The sequence below is a fragment of the Trichomycterus rosablanca genome, chromosome 9 (genome assembly GCF_030014385.1).
Source record: "Trichomycterus rosablanca isolate fTriRos1 chromosome 9, fTriRos1.hap1, whole genome shotgun sequence".
In the NCBI taxonomy this organism is placed as follows: domain Eukaryota; kingdom Metazoa; phylum Chordata; class Actinopteri; order Siluriformes; family Trichomycteridae; genus Trichomycterus; species Trichomycterus rosablanca.
Window position 1 is genome coordinate 39,855,826 of NC_085996.1, and position 16,133 is coordinate 39,871,958.

Here is a 16,133-nt window from a genome sequence, read left to right on the forward strand (position 1 = left end):
ATTTTGCATCTTTTACTGATGACCATCCGGATGGTTCTTATCATCGTTGGAACAGAGAACTCGAGCTGAACGGTGGATTCATCTGACCACAGCCACTGTCTGGTCCATCTAAGATGAGCTCAGGCCCGGAGAACCCAACAACATTTCTGTATAGAAACTCTTTGTGTAACAGAGTTCAGGTTGCATTTTCTGATGCAGCAGGAAGCACAGACGAGAAATGAGAACCAGACGGCGCAGTGAACGCAGCACCCGCAGCACCCGCTGCACCTGCCCTGAGCTCCTCACACAACGACTGTCCACCTTTACAGTAGCAAACACACACCCGTCCAAAATGATGAATGGTGTTTGGCTGCGGATCCCTGCGGAGGTGGGCGGACTGGGCGCCGTTCCAGTGCTTCTGCGTGCCAGTTCAGCTTGGCATGGCACAATGATCCTAGTTTGAGCTGTGGCACTGGTGTGTGGATGAGCCGTGCCAACACACAGCGTTCGGGCCAGATCTCAGATCTCACATGCGGCATAAAAAAGATCAAATTATAATATTTTTTAAAGAAAAAGTGCATCATGTTTGATTTAAGCTGTTGAGATGTGAATCATTTATCCTGGTCAGGGTCGCGGTGGGTCTGATTCAGTGGGTAAAACACACCCCGGACTTGTCCTTCACACACACACACACACACACAGGGTCATTTCTAGTATCTCCAATTAATCTGACTGCACGTCGTTGGACTATTGGAGGAAACCGGAGCACCCGGAGGAAACCCACACAGACATGGAGAGAACATGCAAACTCCACACAGAAAGGACCCGGACCGCTCCACCTGGGAATCGGACCCAGTACCACTATTCTCAGCACTGCAGGTTCTTATTTACATTTACATTTTCAGCATTTAGCAGACGCTTTTATCCAAAGCAACTTACAACTGCGAGTACACATTGTAAGCAATTGAGGGTTGAGGGCCTTGCTCAGGGGCCCAACAGTAGCATGCTGGCAGATGTGGGGCTTTATTAGCCCCGTACCTTAACTGCTGAGCTACCCCTGTTCCTTCTTATCTTATAGGGTGGTGGTAGCTCAGCGGTTAAGGTACCGGACTAGTAATCAGAAGGTTGCCGGGTCAAGCCCTGATGCTGCAGTAACCCTCAATTGCTCAAAACTGTATACAGTCACAACTGTAAGTCGCTTTGGATTAAAAAAGCGTCTAAAATGCTGCGAATGTAAATGAAATAGATGTAAATAGATGAACGCCTGCTTCAGGAACACTTGGTGTGTTAGGAAGGGACATAAGTTACAATATTTTACAATATTTTAAAGCTTAAAGTTCAGTCCCTGTGATACGTCGTACTTGTTTTTGGATGATTTTGGATGTACCCATCGTGTAATGTCTCTATCTAATATTCCCTTAACCTGGACATGAATTTCCTCGTTTCTTCACCCAGTTCCAGTAATAATGTTGTAGTTCTGGGTAAAACTGTGAGCTTTAAACCTGTAAAAATAAGTAATAATTTAAAAAAAAGACTCTGATTTGCTTGTAGATGAATTGTTGAACGTGTGAAAGGCCGTGATGGAGTTAGAAATCCTGCACTTTCTCCAGATAAGTGCTGTTTACCTCCTAGTTTCAAACCAAATCGCTTTTATCTCCGTTTGGTCGCACCATCATCGTCTGCAGAGACAGAAGCAGAAGCAGACGATGCTCTACACGCCGCTCTTTGAGATAAACGGCTGTCGGATGGCGGCGGATAATTTTATTATTCTGTGACACTCGATCCTATTATGGCGGCGCTGAAGAGAAACTGATCGAAGCCTCTTTGCGGAACGACCGCTCCGTCCTTCAGCTCTCCGCTCTCGTTTACGGATTAAATAAACGTTCCGGTTTTAGCGTACCTCTCTTTTGAAGTGTGAGACTGAAGGCTGTGATTTGGAACGGTTTAGTCCCGGCGTTTGTGATACGTAATGTGTGAGATTAAAGAATTATAGTCAAAATGTCGAGTCCCCCTGTGTATGAGAGCTATACAGACATGGGTTATGAGGTCGGTGTGTAGGAAGTCCAGCGTCCTGCACAGAGCCATGATCTCAACCTAATGAACATCTTTGTGATGAATCGGAACGTCGACTGTGAGCCAGGCTTTCTTATTTAACCTTACAAATGCTGTTTTGACTAAATGAACAAAGATTCCCATAGTCAGACTCCAAAAGCATGATTTTGAGAGTGAGGGCGGCACGGTGGGTAGCACTGTCGCCTCACAGCAAGAAGGGCTTGGGTTTGATTCCCCAGGGTCCTTTCTTTGAGTAGTTCCTCTGGGCGCTCCGGTTTCGTCCCACAGTACAAAGATGTGCAGTCAGGACAACTAGAGCTACTAGAAATGACCCTAAGTGTGTGTGTGTGTGTTGTCCGGGTGTTTCCTGCCTTTCGCCCACCGTGACCCTGACCCTCGACTAAAGCTAGAGGTTTTTTGTGTCCATATAAATATAAACAAATCATGTACAGTGTATCACAAAAGTGAGTACACCCCTCACATTTCTGCAGATATTTAAGTATATCTTTTCATGGGACAACACTGACAAAATGACACTTTGACACAATGAAAAGTAGTCTGTGTGCAGCTTATATAACAGTGTAAATTTATTCTTCCCTCAAAATAACTCAATATACAGCCATTAATGTCTAAACCACCGGCAACAAAAGTGAGTACACCCCTTAGTGAAAGTTCCTGAAGTGTCAATATTTTGTGTGGCCACCATTATTTCCCAGAACTGCCTTAACTCTCCTAGGCATGGAGTTTACCAGAGCTTCACAGGTTGCCACTGGAATGCTTTTCCACTCCTCCATGACGACATCACGGAGCTGGCGGATATTCGAGACTTTGCGCTCCTCCACCTTCCGCTTGAGGATGCCCCAAAGATGTTCTATTGGGTTTAGGTCTGGAGACATGCTTGGCCAGTCCATCACCTTTACCCTCAGTCTCTTCAATAAAGCAGTGGTCGTCTTAGAGGTGTGTTTGGGGTCATTATCATGCTGGAACACTGCCCTGCGACCCAGTTTCCGGAGGGAGGGGATCATGCTCTGCTTCAGTATTTCACAGTACATATTGGAGTTCATGTGTCCCTCAATGAAATTTAACTCCCCAACACCTGCTGCACTCATGCAACCCCAGACCATGGCATTCCCACCACCATGCTTGACTGTAGGCATGACACACTTATCTTTGTACTCCTCACCTGATTGCCGCCACACATGCTTGAGACCATCTGAACCAAACAAATTAATCTTGGTCTCATCAGACCATAGGACATGGTTCCAGTAATCCATGTCCTTTGTTGACATGTCTTCAGCAAACTGTTTGCAGGCTTTCTTGTGTAGAGACTTCAGAAGAGGCTTCCTTCTGGGGTGACAGCCATGCAGACCAATTTGATGTAGTGTGCGGCGTATGGTCTGAGCACTGACAGGCTGACCCCCCACCTTTTCAATCTCTGCAGCAATGCTGACAGCACTCCTGCGCCTATCTTTCAAAGACAGCAGTTGGATGTAACGCTGAGCATGTGCACTCAGCTTCTTTGGACGACCAACGCGAGGTCTGTTCTGAGTGGACCCTGCTCTTTTAAAACGCTGGATGATCTTGGCCACTGTGCTGCAGCTCAGTTTCAGGGTGTTGGCAATCTTCTTGTAGCCTTGGCCATCTTCATGTAGCGCAACAATTCGTCTTTTAAGATCCTCAGAGAGTTCTTTGCCATGAGGTGCCATGTTGGAACTTTCAGTGACCAGTATGAGAGAGTGTGAGAGCTGTACTACTAAATTGAACACACCTGCTCCCTATGCACACCTGAGACCTAGTAACACTAACAAATCACATGACATTTTGGAGGGAAAATGACAAGCAGTGCTCAATTTGGACATTTAGGGGTGTAGTCTCTTAGGGGTGTACTCACTTTTGTTGCCGGTGGTTTAGACATTAATGGCTGTATATTGAGTTATTTTGAGGGAAGAATAAATTTACACTGTTATATAAGCTGCACACAGACTACTTTTCATTGTGTCAAAGTGTCATTTTGTCAGTGTTGTCCCATGAAAAGATATACTTAAATAGCTGCAGAAATGTGAGGGGTGTACTCACTTTTGTGATACACTGTATAAGTGCACCTATTTTAAAATGCATGGAGCAGCGGTCTCAGCCCTAAAGCTTGCTTGACTGTGTGCATACTTATGGCCGTATATAATATTCAGGTTTATATATAAAAGTAAATCTATCGTGGACAGAACGTGTGAGGTCCGTCTGATTTATTCCCGTCAGTCTCTGTGTTTATGATGAACTGCTGTTCTGAAGGGTGTGTGCTCCGTCCCTCCTGTAGGTTTGCTGTACATCGGCTTCAGCGCCTGTATGTTCGGCCTGTACAGCTTCATGCCGGTGGTCATCAAGCGGACCAGCGCCACCACGGTCAACCTGTCGCTGCTCACGGCCGACCTGTACAGCTTATTCTGCGGCCTCTTCCTCTTCCAATACAAGGTTAGTGGGTTCGTCCTGAATGTGATCATTCCAGCTCTCGTTCTGTCTGATGCCTTTTGTTCTGTTCTGTAGTTATTTATTATTATTTATTATTTTATAATTTGCATATATTACATTGGTTCATTGTACTATTGGTTTAAGAGTGTTTGAGGATAAATATGGTGTAAAAATATGGTGTTTTTCATGTTTTATTATAAAAAGGACGTGTTCTACTTTCCCAAACTAATATTGGTCAAGCTCAAGCACACATGAACCTCATATACACTGTGATGTCCAGCCTGTTACGTATTAGGTCGTAACCGGGTGGACCGTAACAGGGTGGACATTCTGACATAAAATTAATCATTAGCTAGCGAGTGAGCAAAACCATGCTAGCATAAAAGTGAATTCAGACAAATAATTCTCTGCTTTTTAGTGTGACAATTTTTAAAATGATCAAATCGTTTTGCTTTTTCTCATATATCCCGTAACAGGGTGGACATGTTACGGTTGACCATATAAGACTTTTAGGATAAAATGTGGAAGAAACAACATTGAAATGAGGAGTTTAATAAACCAATCATCTTCCACAGTCGTTTTCCCTCCACATAGATCATGTGAGCTCCAGGAAATGATGTCAGTATGTAAAACAGCTCTTCATTTTAAGAGACAGTAGTAAGAAATAACAGGGTGGACGGCAACCTGAGGGACGTGTGAAAAACCCTCATAATCAGCAATAAAATCAAACTCATAATGAAAAATAAATCCAGGGTTTAGAGGGACTTAAGCAAAACCTTTTAAACAGTACTGAAGGACTGAGATATTTTCATGATTAAACCTCATATATCATCACTAAATCAGAATGTACAGCACTGGGGACGTGGTGCTGCTATATAACAGATAAAAACAGTCTGTATACAGTAGTTTTATTTTGGGGGGTAGAAAACATCGTGTTTAGTATTTGAAAGTGTTAATTATTTCAGTAAGATGTTTAGAAAATTGTATTGTTTAAAATTCACTTAATAAATACAATGATCAGTACTGGGGACACAAAAGGCACCGAATTGTAGGAATGACCCAAATACTAACTAGGGACCAGGAATTATAAGTCCTATGCTAATGACACAGTAAGTGCGCATTCACATGAGAAGCGGCAAAACCGCCTTTGTGCCGCTGTGCCATTGTTTTCTATGGAGTGTGGCGATGCTGCTTAGCTTGCCGCGCTGCTCAAATTTCACCTGATTGAACTTTGATTGTCATTGACCTTTTTACAGCTCCTCCAATGAGACGAACTGTTTGATATGAGGCGGTAAAAGCGACTCAGGCTGTTAGAACAACGTTTGACGTGAACAAAACTTAACGGTCTCGCACATATAGAGTCAACTCCACGTTCCTCCACTTCTGTACAGGTGCCTCGGCCTACTAACCAGGGTCCTTACACAGCGTCGAAGACCCCACCCACTTTTCAGTCCTGTCTGTTCCCACCCAGCAGACCAGTGGCTGATTGTGGCCTCTAGGGGGCGCCCAGCCGACCCGAGGCGCCTGTACAGAAGTGGAGGAACGTGGAGATCAGAGCGTGACTCTCCGTGCGCGAGACCGACCTCACGCACCGATCCACCGAAGTACGGGGGGATAAGAAGGGGTCGGTGGAGCGCACACGTGTCGAAGGGAGGGCGTGTCAGGAGAATATACCCTCCTCGTACAGCATCGGGGCCTCCAGCAGAGGAAGAGGAACTGGCTATGACTAAACTGGGAGAAAAAGGGAGAAAATGCACTTTGAGAAATCAAGTCCCAAACTGAAACACTGGAAAATGTGACCGGTTTGATTCTGGCACCAATATTCAGTATTTTGGGTGTTCATCTAAGTACGAGATGTGAGCACACCAGTGTACTATCGACCTGAACCGAGTCTTTATGAGCTCCGGTGATGAATGATGTTACACAGATTCGTGCTGTCACATTTTTCTTTGCAGTATGAAATTAATTTTAGTAAAAGAAGTCGTTTCTCACAGGAGAGACACGAACACGATTCAAACCAGAGCAGAACAGAGCAGACGCTGACACAGCAACTTCACTGAGCTCGTAACACAGTTCTATAGAGCTGTGCTGTACGTGCAGGGTTTAAATCCCAAATCTTCTAACCTCACAGATATAATTTTTTTTAATGCATGTCACCTCAATTTTCCTCCCAATCGAGTCATATCCAATTCCTCCAATATTTTACCTCTACTACTGTGTGTCCATTCACTGGGAGATCCGTATTGTGCACCGAGAGTCATGCACCGATCTCCGTTATCCCCCGATTCTGTGCAGTGCAGTACCATCGATCAGCCAGCGGAGGTCGTAACTGCAGCAGTTATGATGAATCACTTTGGCACTCCCACCCTCGGATGAGCTGATTTTTAGATTAAATAATGATTAATTTGGTTACGGCGACAAGAAATTATTCAAACCCAACCATCTACTGTAAAACACTCTAGTGCTCTGGGGCTGTTTTGCTGCCCCACGAACCTTGAGGGACATCGGCGGCCCCACGCTCACCAAACGAACATTGCTAACAGGTACAGGAACATTTTTAGATGGTGATACCGCCATCATACGTCATAAACGTTACAACAATATTAGTGTTCACAACGAAAAAATACACTGATCAGCCATAACATTAAAACCACCTCCTTGTTTCTACACTCACTGTCCATTTTATCAGCTCCACTTACCATATAGAAGCACTTTGTAGTTCTACAATTACTGACTGTAGTCCATCTGTTTCTCTACATGCTTTGTTACCCCCCTTTCACCCTGTTCTTCAATGGTCAGGACCCCCACAGGACCCCCACAGAGCAGGTATTATTTAGGTGGTGGATGATTCTCAGCACTGCAGTGACACTGACATGGTGGTGGTGTGTTAGTGTGTGTTGTGCTGGTATGAGTGGATCAGACACAGCAGTGCTGCTGGAGTTTTTAAATACCGTGTCCACTCACTGTCCACTCTATTAGACACTCCTACCTAGTTGGTCCACCGTGTAGATGTAAAGTCAGAGACGATCGCTCATCTATTGCTGCTGTTTGAGTCGGTCATCTTCTAGACCTTCATCAGTGGACACAGGACGCTGCCCACGGGGAGCTGTTGGCTGGATATTTTTGGTTGGTGGACGATTCTCAGTCCAGCAGTGACAGTGAGGTGTTTAAAAACTCCAGCAGCGCTGCTGTGTCTGATCCACTCATACCAGCACAACACACACTAACACACCAGCACCATGTCAGTGTCACTGCAGTGCTGAGAATCATCCACCACCTAAATAATACCTGCTCTGTGGGGGTCCTGTGGGGGTCCTGACCATTGAAGAACAGCATGAAAGGGGGCTAACAAAGCATGTAGAGAAACAGATGGACTACAGTCAGTAATTGTAGAACTACAAAGTGCTTCTATATGGTAAGTGGAGCTGATAAAATGGACAGTGAGTGTAGAAACAAGGAGGTGGTTTTAATGTTATGGCTGATCAGTGTATATAAGATTTATTGATTCTGCTCCACAGCGACATCTAGTGGGGATGTAATGTACTGTATATACGCCTCTAATCAGAGATGAGTAATTCACTTACTTACTTCCTAAACCGCTTATCCTAAATAAGGGGGTGTTGGAGCCTCTCCCAGCTCATTACTATCTCAATGGGCGCAAGGCACACAGAAACACCCTGGACGAGGCACACGGCGACGGCATAATACATCTTCAGCCCGGGATAAACAGTTTAGCTGAGAAATAACGTTAAATGTTAACGGATGATTTATGATGGGCTTTTTCCTTATCCACACGTCCTACTGAAAACGACGCCCTGCTTTTTCATTTTCTTTCTTTTTTTTATCGCACAGAGACAGAACTCTTTATCAAAGTCATGCTAGAATCCAGCAGCGGATGAATTTAAATTAGCATCCTGAATACTTAGCGCTTTTTGAGGAGCATTTCTGTGTGGTTCGAACTCTTATCTATCAGCCGAGGGTCCAAGGGTTTCTGTGCTGAACCATCGATCAGCCAGCAGAGGGAATTCCTTATAACTGCTGCAGTTACGACCTCTGCTGGCTGAAACGGGGGATAGCGGCCATCAGATGAGTCTTTGTGCACGATACGGATCTCCGTCATCAGTCGTGGCTCGTGCAGGTGAAAAGAAGCGGTACTGCACTGGTGTCGGAGGGGCGAGTGTTAGTCATTGGATATGACTAGATTAATATAAAATACTGTTTAACAGGATTTTGGTATCTGATAGATCATAACTGACAGATTGATGCAATTTGGTGTCCCACAAGGTTCGGTTTAGGGCTCGTTTTGTTTTCTCTAAGATGATAGAAACTTTGTACTCCAGAATTTTAATCAAAGCTTCACTCTATGGGGGGCGGTTGTCTCAAATTTCCTTTGGGATCAATAAAGTATCTATCTATCTGTCTATCTATCTATCTTAGAGGTTAAGGTACTGGACTAATAATCAGAAGGTTGCTGGTTCAAACCCCACTTCTGCCAGGTTGCCACTGTTGGACCCTTGAGCAATGCCCTTAACCCTTAAGTCCACTAAATGCTCACATAAAAGTAAAGAACAATTGCGAACAGGTGTAATAATGATATAAAGGAAATGATATCTGCAGCAACAGTTTAGGGAAGGCCCTTTCCTGTTCCAGCACAAAGTGAGCTCTATAAAGACTCCTGCACAGAGCTCTGACCTCAGCCCCACTCAACGGCTCTGGGATGAACCGGAACCTCAACTGAGGCTTTCTTGACCAACATCAGCTCCTTTGTACTACTGAATGGCACAAATTCCCACACACAGACACACATCAAGGTCTTGTGAGGTGGTCAGGTGTCCGAATACTTTCAACCACACAGTTATACAGATAATCTGAATAACGATCCGGCCGACATGTACACGTGAGGTTCTGTTACTGATTCATACGAGGGTCACGCAGGGTCACGCCCCGCTCCCCGGAGGACGGGTGGTAACAGCGATGGTTTTGGGGAGTCAGACTGGGTAATGAGGACATGGATCCGTATACTGGGTCTGCTGGGACGGATCTGGTTCAAACTGGAAGCACGAGCTGCTCGAATGAAGCCAGAATAATTACTGGTACAGAAATCCGATCAGAATAATGCACGGTTAAATATTTAATGCTGCGGTGTGCCAGAGCAACATCGTGGAGGGGAGGAGGGGCGATTTTTGGGGTCATTTTTTACAACCTGGATGAAGTTTGTAGGTGTGGGGACAGGATGATAGCACACTGGCTAGCACATTTCAACCCGGGTTCTGGGCGACTGGGTTTAATCCTCGCCAATTCAGAAATGCTGCATTTCAAAAACGCTGCATTTCAAAAACGCTTCATTTTAAAGAAGCTGCAATTCAAAAACGCTTCATTTTAAAGAAGCTGCAATACAAAAACGCTGCAAAAACTAAAACAAAAAACATTTTTAAAATGCTGCAATTCAAAAATGCTGCATTTCAAAAACCCTGCATTTCAAAAACGCTTCATTTCAAAAACCCTGCATTTCAAAAACGCTGCATTTTAAAAACGCTGCAATTCCAAAACTCTACAAAAACTAAAACAAAAAGCATTTAAAAAACGCTTCATTTCAAAAACCCTGCATTTAAAAAAAGCTGCAATTAAAAAAAAACTGCAATTCGAAAACGCTGCAAAACTTAAACATAAAACATTTAAAAAATGGTGCATTTGAGGGTCACTCACACTGGAAACGCAGAACAGATAAATAAAAAAATCTGTGTTAATAAATGTATCAGCCCGTAATCATGACGTGTTTGTGTTCTGTCTTCAGTTCTCAGCGCTCTACCTGCTGTCCTTCTTCATTATTCTGCTCGGCCTGGTCATCTACTCCTCCTCCTCCACCTACGTGGCTCAGGACCCTCGCGTTTACAAGCAGTTCCGTAACGCGGGGAACCCTACGCCGGACGTCGGGCCCCTGGAGCCTTCGGTTACCTACAGCAGTCTGGGACAGGAGGTAGAGGAGGAGCCTCGGATCAGGGTGGCCTGAGGGCATGGGGTCTCGTCCCATCAACAACGTGTACATAGTGTATGATGATATATGAGCGTTATGTATATAACCACGCAGCAAACAGGTACATGAACTGTGATCGCGAACTGTGTATAGGTGGGATGTGATCTCACACCCTCACACACCTTCACACACACACACACACACACCATGTATCGATCTCACTGCTTCCAAACGCTTCGGTTAAACGTCTTAAAGGATTTGTGTAATTCGTCCAAACGCTTTATTGTGACTTTTTTCTTGCATAAGCACAAATGGTTTAACGCAGTGGTTCTCACCAGGGGGCCGCCGCCCACCAGGGGGCCTCAGTGAGCCTTCGATTGAGAAGAGTAAAAATAAAATCAATGTTGTGATGTCATAAATCGATTTTAAACTACCTGTAGTCTACACTGGGTCTATGAGAACTGACACACATTTGATTCACCCACCTCAAAAGTGCAAAGCTCGACAGACAGGGACTACGAGTGGCTCAGATTCAGTTTTTGACCCAGGTGAGGAAGCTCCTGCCATCCGTTCACCAGAAATAAGCCCATGACATCAACTACAATCAGAAAATACCAAGATTTAAACCATCATCATGGATTTATTGAATTTCCCATAAGCAAGAACACAATTTATAGGAATAACATCATAATCTGTGTCAAGGGGTCCCAGAATCTTTTAAACACAGGGGGGTCTAGAAGAAACAAAGGTTGAAAACCGCAGGTTTAATAAATCTAAATTTTTTACCTGCATTTTCTTATTGTTATCGACTACTCGAGAAAATGCTTCTATTCAACATTAATATGAATGTAATGTTTTTTATTATAGATCATATAATCAGGATGAGAATTCAAGTCAAAAGTTAAATCTACATAAAAGACAAATGTTTTATTATTTTGTACGGCCGTATTTATTCATCACATCACCAGGAAAACAGCTTTTCATTTCAAAATTGGTGCTTTAACTGAGACGGAAAGCATTTCAAAAATGCTGCATTTCAAAAAACGCTGCATTTCAAAAAACGCTACATTTAAAAAAATGCTGCAATTCAAAAATGCTGCATTTCAAAAAACGCTGCATTTCAAAAAACGCTACATTTAAAAAAATGCTGCAATTCAAAAACGCTGCATTTCAAAAGCGCTGCATTTTAAAAACACTGTAATTCAAAAACGGTAGATTTAAAAAATGTTACATTTTAAAAACGCTGCAATTCAAAAGTGCTGCATTCGAGGGTCACTCACACTGGAAACGCTTCCAGCCACTAGGGGCACTTTATCATTTTAGCTGTTGACATTGCAACAGAACCATAAGCAATACAAAAAGTGGCCGATAATGATGAAGAGCTCATAAATGCGATGGAGAGAATCTGATCTTACGTTCTAATGTCTAATTTTTAGCGTTTCTGTTGTAGCTGTTCGGCTGTACAGCAGTTTTCAATAGCAGAGAGAGCTAAGTCAAAATTATAAAGTGCCCCCTAGTGGCCTGGAGCATCTCCAGTGTGGTTGATCATCATGCAGGGTTTTCAAATGCAGTTTTTTGCTCCAGTTAATGCAGCGTTTTTAAAATGAAATACTGTATTTGCGTTCTCCCTTAATTCTGTTGTGTTCTTATCTTTTGTTTGCTTTGTGAATGTTGTTGTGATGTGTTTCATCAGGCCATCATACAACCAGCTAGTCTATTTTCATGGAGGCGTACACATGATGCATGTAAACATGACACCCTGCAGGGTGAAACACACACAAGCTTCCAAACGTACACGCCACGGTAATCATTCCTATTTACAAGGTCACTATAAAAGTTCTGCTTAGGGCAATTAAAATTACACATAAGACCATAAACATTCTGGTCACACTCTTTACACTTATACACTGATCAGCCATAACATTAAAACCACCTCCTTGTTCCTACACTCACTGTCCATTTTATTAGCTCCACTTACCATATAGAAGCACTTTGTAGTTCTACAATTACTGACTGTAGTCCATCTGTTTCTCTACATGCTTTGTTACCCCCTTTCATGCTGTTCTTCAGTGGTCCTGACCACCACAGGACCACCACAGAGCAGGTATTATTTAGGTAATGGATGATTCTCAGCACTGCAGTGACACTGACATGGTGGTGGTGTGTTAGTGTGTGTTGTGCTGGTGTGAGTGGATCAGACACAGCAGCGCTGCTGGAGTTTTTAAACACCGTGTCCACTCACCGTCCACTCTATTAGACACTCCTACCTAGTCGGTCCACCTTGTAGATGTAAAGTCAGAGACGATCGCTCATCTATTGCTGCTGTTTGAGTCGCTCATCTTCTAGACCTTCATCAGTGCTCACAGGACGCTGCCCACGGGGCGCTGTTGGCTGGATGTATTTGGTTGGTGGACTATTTTCAGTCCAGCAGTGACTGCTGTGTCTGATCCACTCATACCAGCACAACACACAAACACACCACCACCATGTCAGTGTCACTGCAGTGCTGAGAATCATCCACCACCTAAATAATACCTGCTCTGTGGGGGGGTCCTGCAACAAAGCATGTAGAGAAACAGATGGACTACAGTCAGTAATTGTAGAACTACAAAGTGCTTCTATATGGTAAGTGGAGCTGATAGAATGGACAGTGAGTGTAGAAACAAGGAGGTGGTTTTAATGTTATGGCTGATCGGTGTATAAGCTCTTCACTTTGCCTGCCGTCACCTCACCTGAGCTAATTTTACATTTTACACCCGTTCTAAACAGAAATCACTGACACCACACAGTTGAATGGTTCAGGATATTTAAAAAGGGAGAAATGAAAACACATTTTGTAAATACATTTTTGGATAAATTATTCTGTTGTGTGTGTTTATGTGAAACTGTTATGAGTTATGATAATGACATACTGATTTGTCAACAGTCAGTGCCTTGCTATAGTATAAGGAACTGTCAGTGACCAAATCAACACTTGATGATTACTCTTTACACTTTTAATGCATCATTTGCTGAAAACAAAACAATACCCTTTAAAAATATGGGTTGAATATGAATTGTATTTATAATTTCACTTTGATTTGACAGTTTTAACTAAACAGAATGTCTTCTTTTTTACACAGCCATGAAATCGATGTCTTTTATTTGCATTAAATATTAAATATGTGTAGTAGCTTGACTGTAAACTTTAGTGCACTTGTATTTTATTTCGTTTATTATTGTTCTCTTGAGTGTTTCCGCCATTTGGATAAAACTGTGTATAAAGTTATTTTGAACAGAACTTCTATAAAATCCTGGCTGACTATTTTTTAATGTCATATAAGTGTTGGAATTCTTAATGTGTCCGAGTCGTCGCTTTTAATAAATGATCTTTGTCTTAAAACTGGAAATGACTGAGGTGTAATACTGGAACACAGATATGAAGTTTCCCTCTGGTACTTAGGTTTGTGCCCGCCTCCCAAAGGCATGCAGACAGTGGATTGATTACATTAAACTGCCCCTGAATGTGGCTTGGTGAATTTCAGGCTCATAGGAGGAAAAAAAGACAGGTGGTACTATTTATGCTTTTAATTATCTATCTTGATGTTTATCTACCTTAGGAGTCACTAATGAGACAGTTTAGTAATCTGTACTCTCAGTTTATAAACTGTACCCACAATTTAGCAAAACTGTACCCTCATATTTGTGAACTGCACCCTCAGATTTGTAATATTTGACTGGATACCTGTGCACTAATCATATTGTTCATTTTAAAATGTGTCCCCAACTCTAAGGTTCACATGGTGGTTAAAGCGGAGTAATGTTAATAAATAAGTAAACAATAATAAATATAAATACATGTATCATCAAATATTAGGGTTTTATACAGTTAATAAACTGAGAGTACGGATTACTAAACCATGGATACAGTTTCTGCTTTTCACATATTTTTTCTGGTTAGTGACCCTTAAGGGGCTCCGTACTGGAGACTGAAAATAGAAAGACACCAGTTGCTAACTTCAGTGTAAACTCTTTTCTGAGATAAATGTTTTCATTCGTCCTTCCCGACAAAATAAACTTAATAACCTGAACTAATCTAATCACTTCTGGGTAACAAGGTTACGACCAACAGCAATGTTGTTGACACTGGCTATTAAAAAGTCATTATCATCCATCTCATCTGCACTCCTGTGTCAAACGTACTGCTAACCTGAAGGCTTTAAAATGTTAGGACATTATATATTATAGTTATTACAGCTGAGAATTATAACACCAACACCAGTGAGGAAAACTGTACACTAACTAAACTACACTTACTGGCCACCTTATTAGGACCCCTCTGTGCTCTAAGAACCTTTGTAGCATAGATTTGTCAGAGCGTATTTAATAATAATAATAAATATAGCCAAAGAAGTGATTACCAAGGTCCAAGCACAAATGAGCTGAATGATACAGTCCACGTTTGGCATTTGTCTCAGTCATACTTTATATTGTTGTCAAATTTGGTATGGTGTGTAAAGTATGGTGAGATATTTAGGTGTTTTAGTGTTTGCAAAAAATTGTAGTGCCCTCAAAGGTGCCTTTATGCTTCAAAGGCTATTAGAGGGTCCATTGTTGAAGGTGCAATAATAATAATAATAATAATAATAAAAGAAGAGGAAGAATAAAAATCCTAATAAAAACAGTAGGGCTTATGCATTTTTTGTACTCGGACCCCTAAAAATATCCCTTTGGGGTTTCCGTAATCTAAGCTAAAAGGAGTCTTTAGACCCAGGATGTCCAGGAAGGCCATGTTTTATTTTATTTTATTGTATTTATCTTGTAATCTCAAGATAACATCATCACATATCCACACATTCGGTTTTATTTTGATTAGGGACACAAGAAGAAATAACTGTTAATAAATGTTTGTTTTGGGCTAGACAATGTCCATATCAGTGTCTGTCACTTTGGTGGTACGGTGGCTCGGTGGGTAGCACTGTCTCGCCACAACAACAAGGTCCTGGGTTCAGGTCCTTTCTGTGTAAAGCTGAATTGTAGACACAAAATTGGCTGTGATGATGCTTGACAAACTTAAACACAATCCTAATACAACAGATTGGTGCCCTGCCCAGGGTATTCCTGCATTTCAAAATTTAATGAAGGTAAATTAAAATCACACTATATTTACTAGATTGTGCATGTTTTTGTACATGTTTTATCTCATGATCTCAAGATAACAGAAGTTTTCTTGTGATCACGACTTTTCTGGTGATCATATGCACAGGCCGCCTCTGTTCCGTACATCACATCATGGATCCACATTCGGTTTTATTTCGATTAGGGACACAAGTGTCCATCACTTTGGTGGTACGGTGGCTCGGTGGGTAGCACTGATTCCTCACACCAACTAGGTCCTGGGTTCGATTCCCAGGTGGAGTGGTCCGGGTCCTTTCTGTGTGGAGTTTGCATGCTCTCCAAAAGTCTGTCTGGCTTTCCTCTGGGTGCTCCAGTTTCCTCCCACAGTCCAAAGACATGCAGTCAGGATAACTGGTGATACTAAATGCCCTTAGGTGTGTGCGCGTGCCCTGTGATGGACTGGTGACCTGTCCAGTACCTTCCACGACCCGTAATAGTTAAATATAATGAATAATAAATTCAATATAATGAATCTTCTTCACCTCATAAGTCTTGCTAGCTAATGTGG

The 16,133-nt window shown here is 42.6% G+C and overlaps 1 protein-coding gene across 1 annotated transcript in view; it reads left to right on the plus strand.

Annotated features, from left to right (window-relative positions):
• The window catches only part of slc35f1 (solute carrier family 35 member F1), a 51,373-nt gene extending 40,869 nt beyond the window's left edge, over positions 1-10,504 (plus strand). Inside the window, exons 7-8 of the mRNA XM_063001486.1 lie at positions 4,343-4,497; positions 10,289-10,504. Of these exons, the coding sequence (XP_062857556.1) occupies positions 4,343-4,497; positions 10,289-10,504 (371 nt within the window). The remainder of the gene's footprint in view (positions 1-4,342; positions 4,498-10,288) is intronic.
• Positions 10,505-16,133: the final 5,629 nt, after the last annotated feature.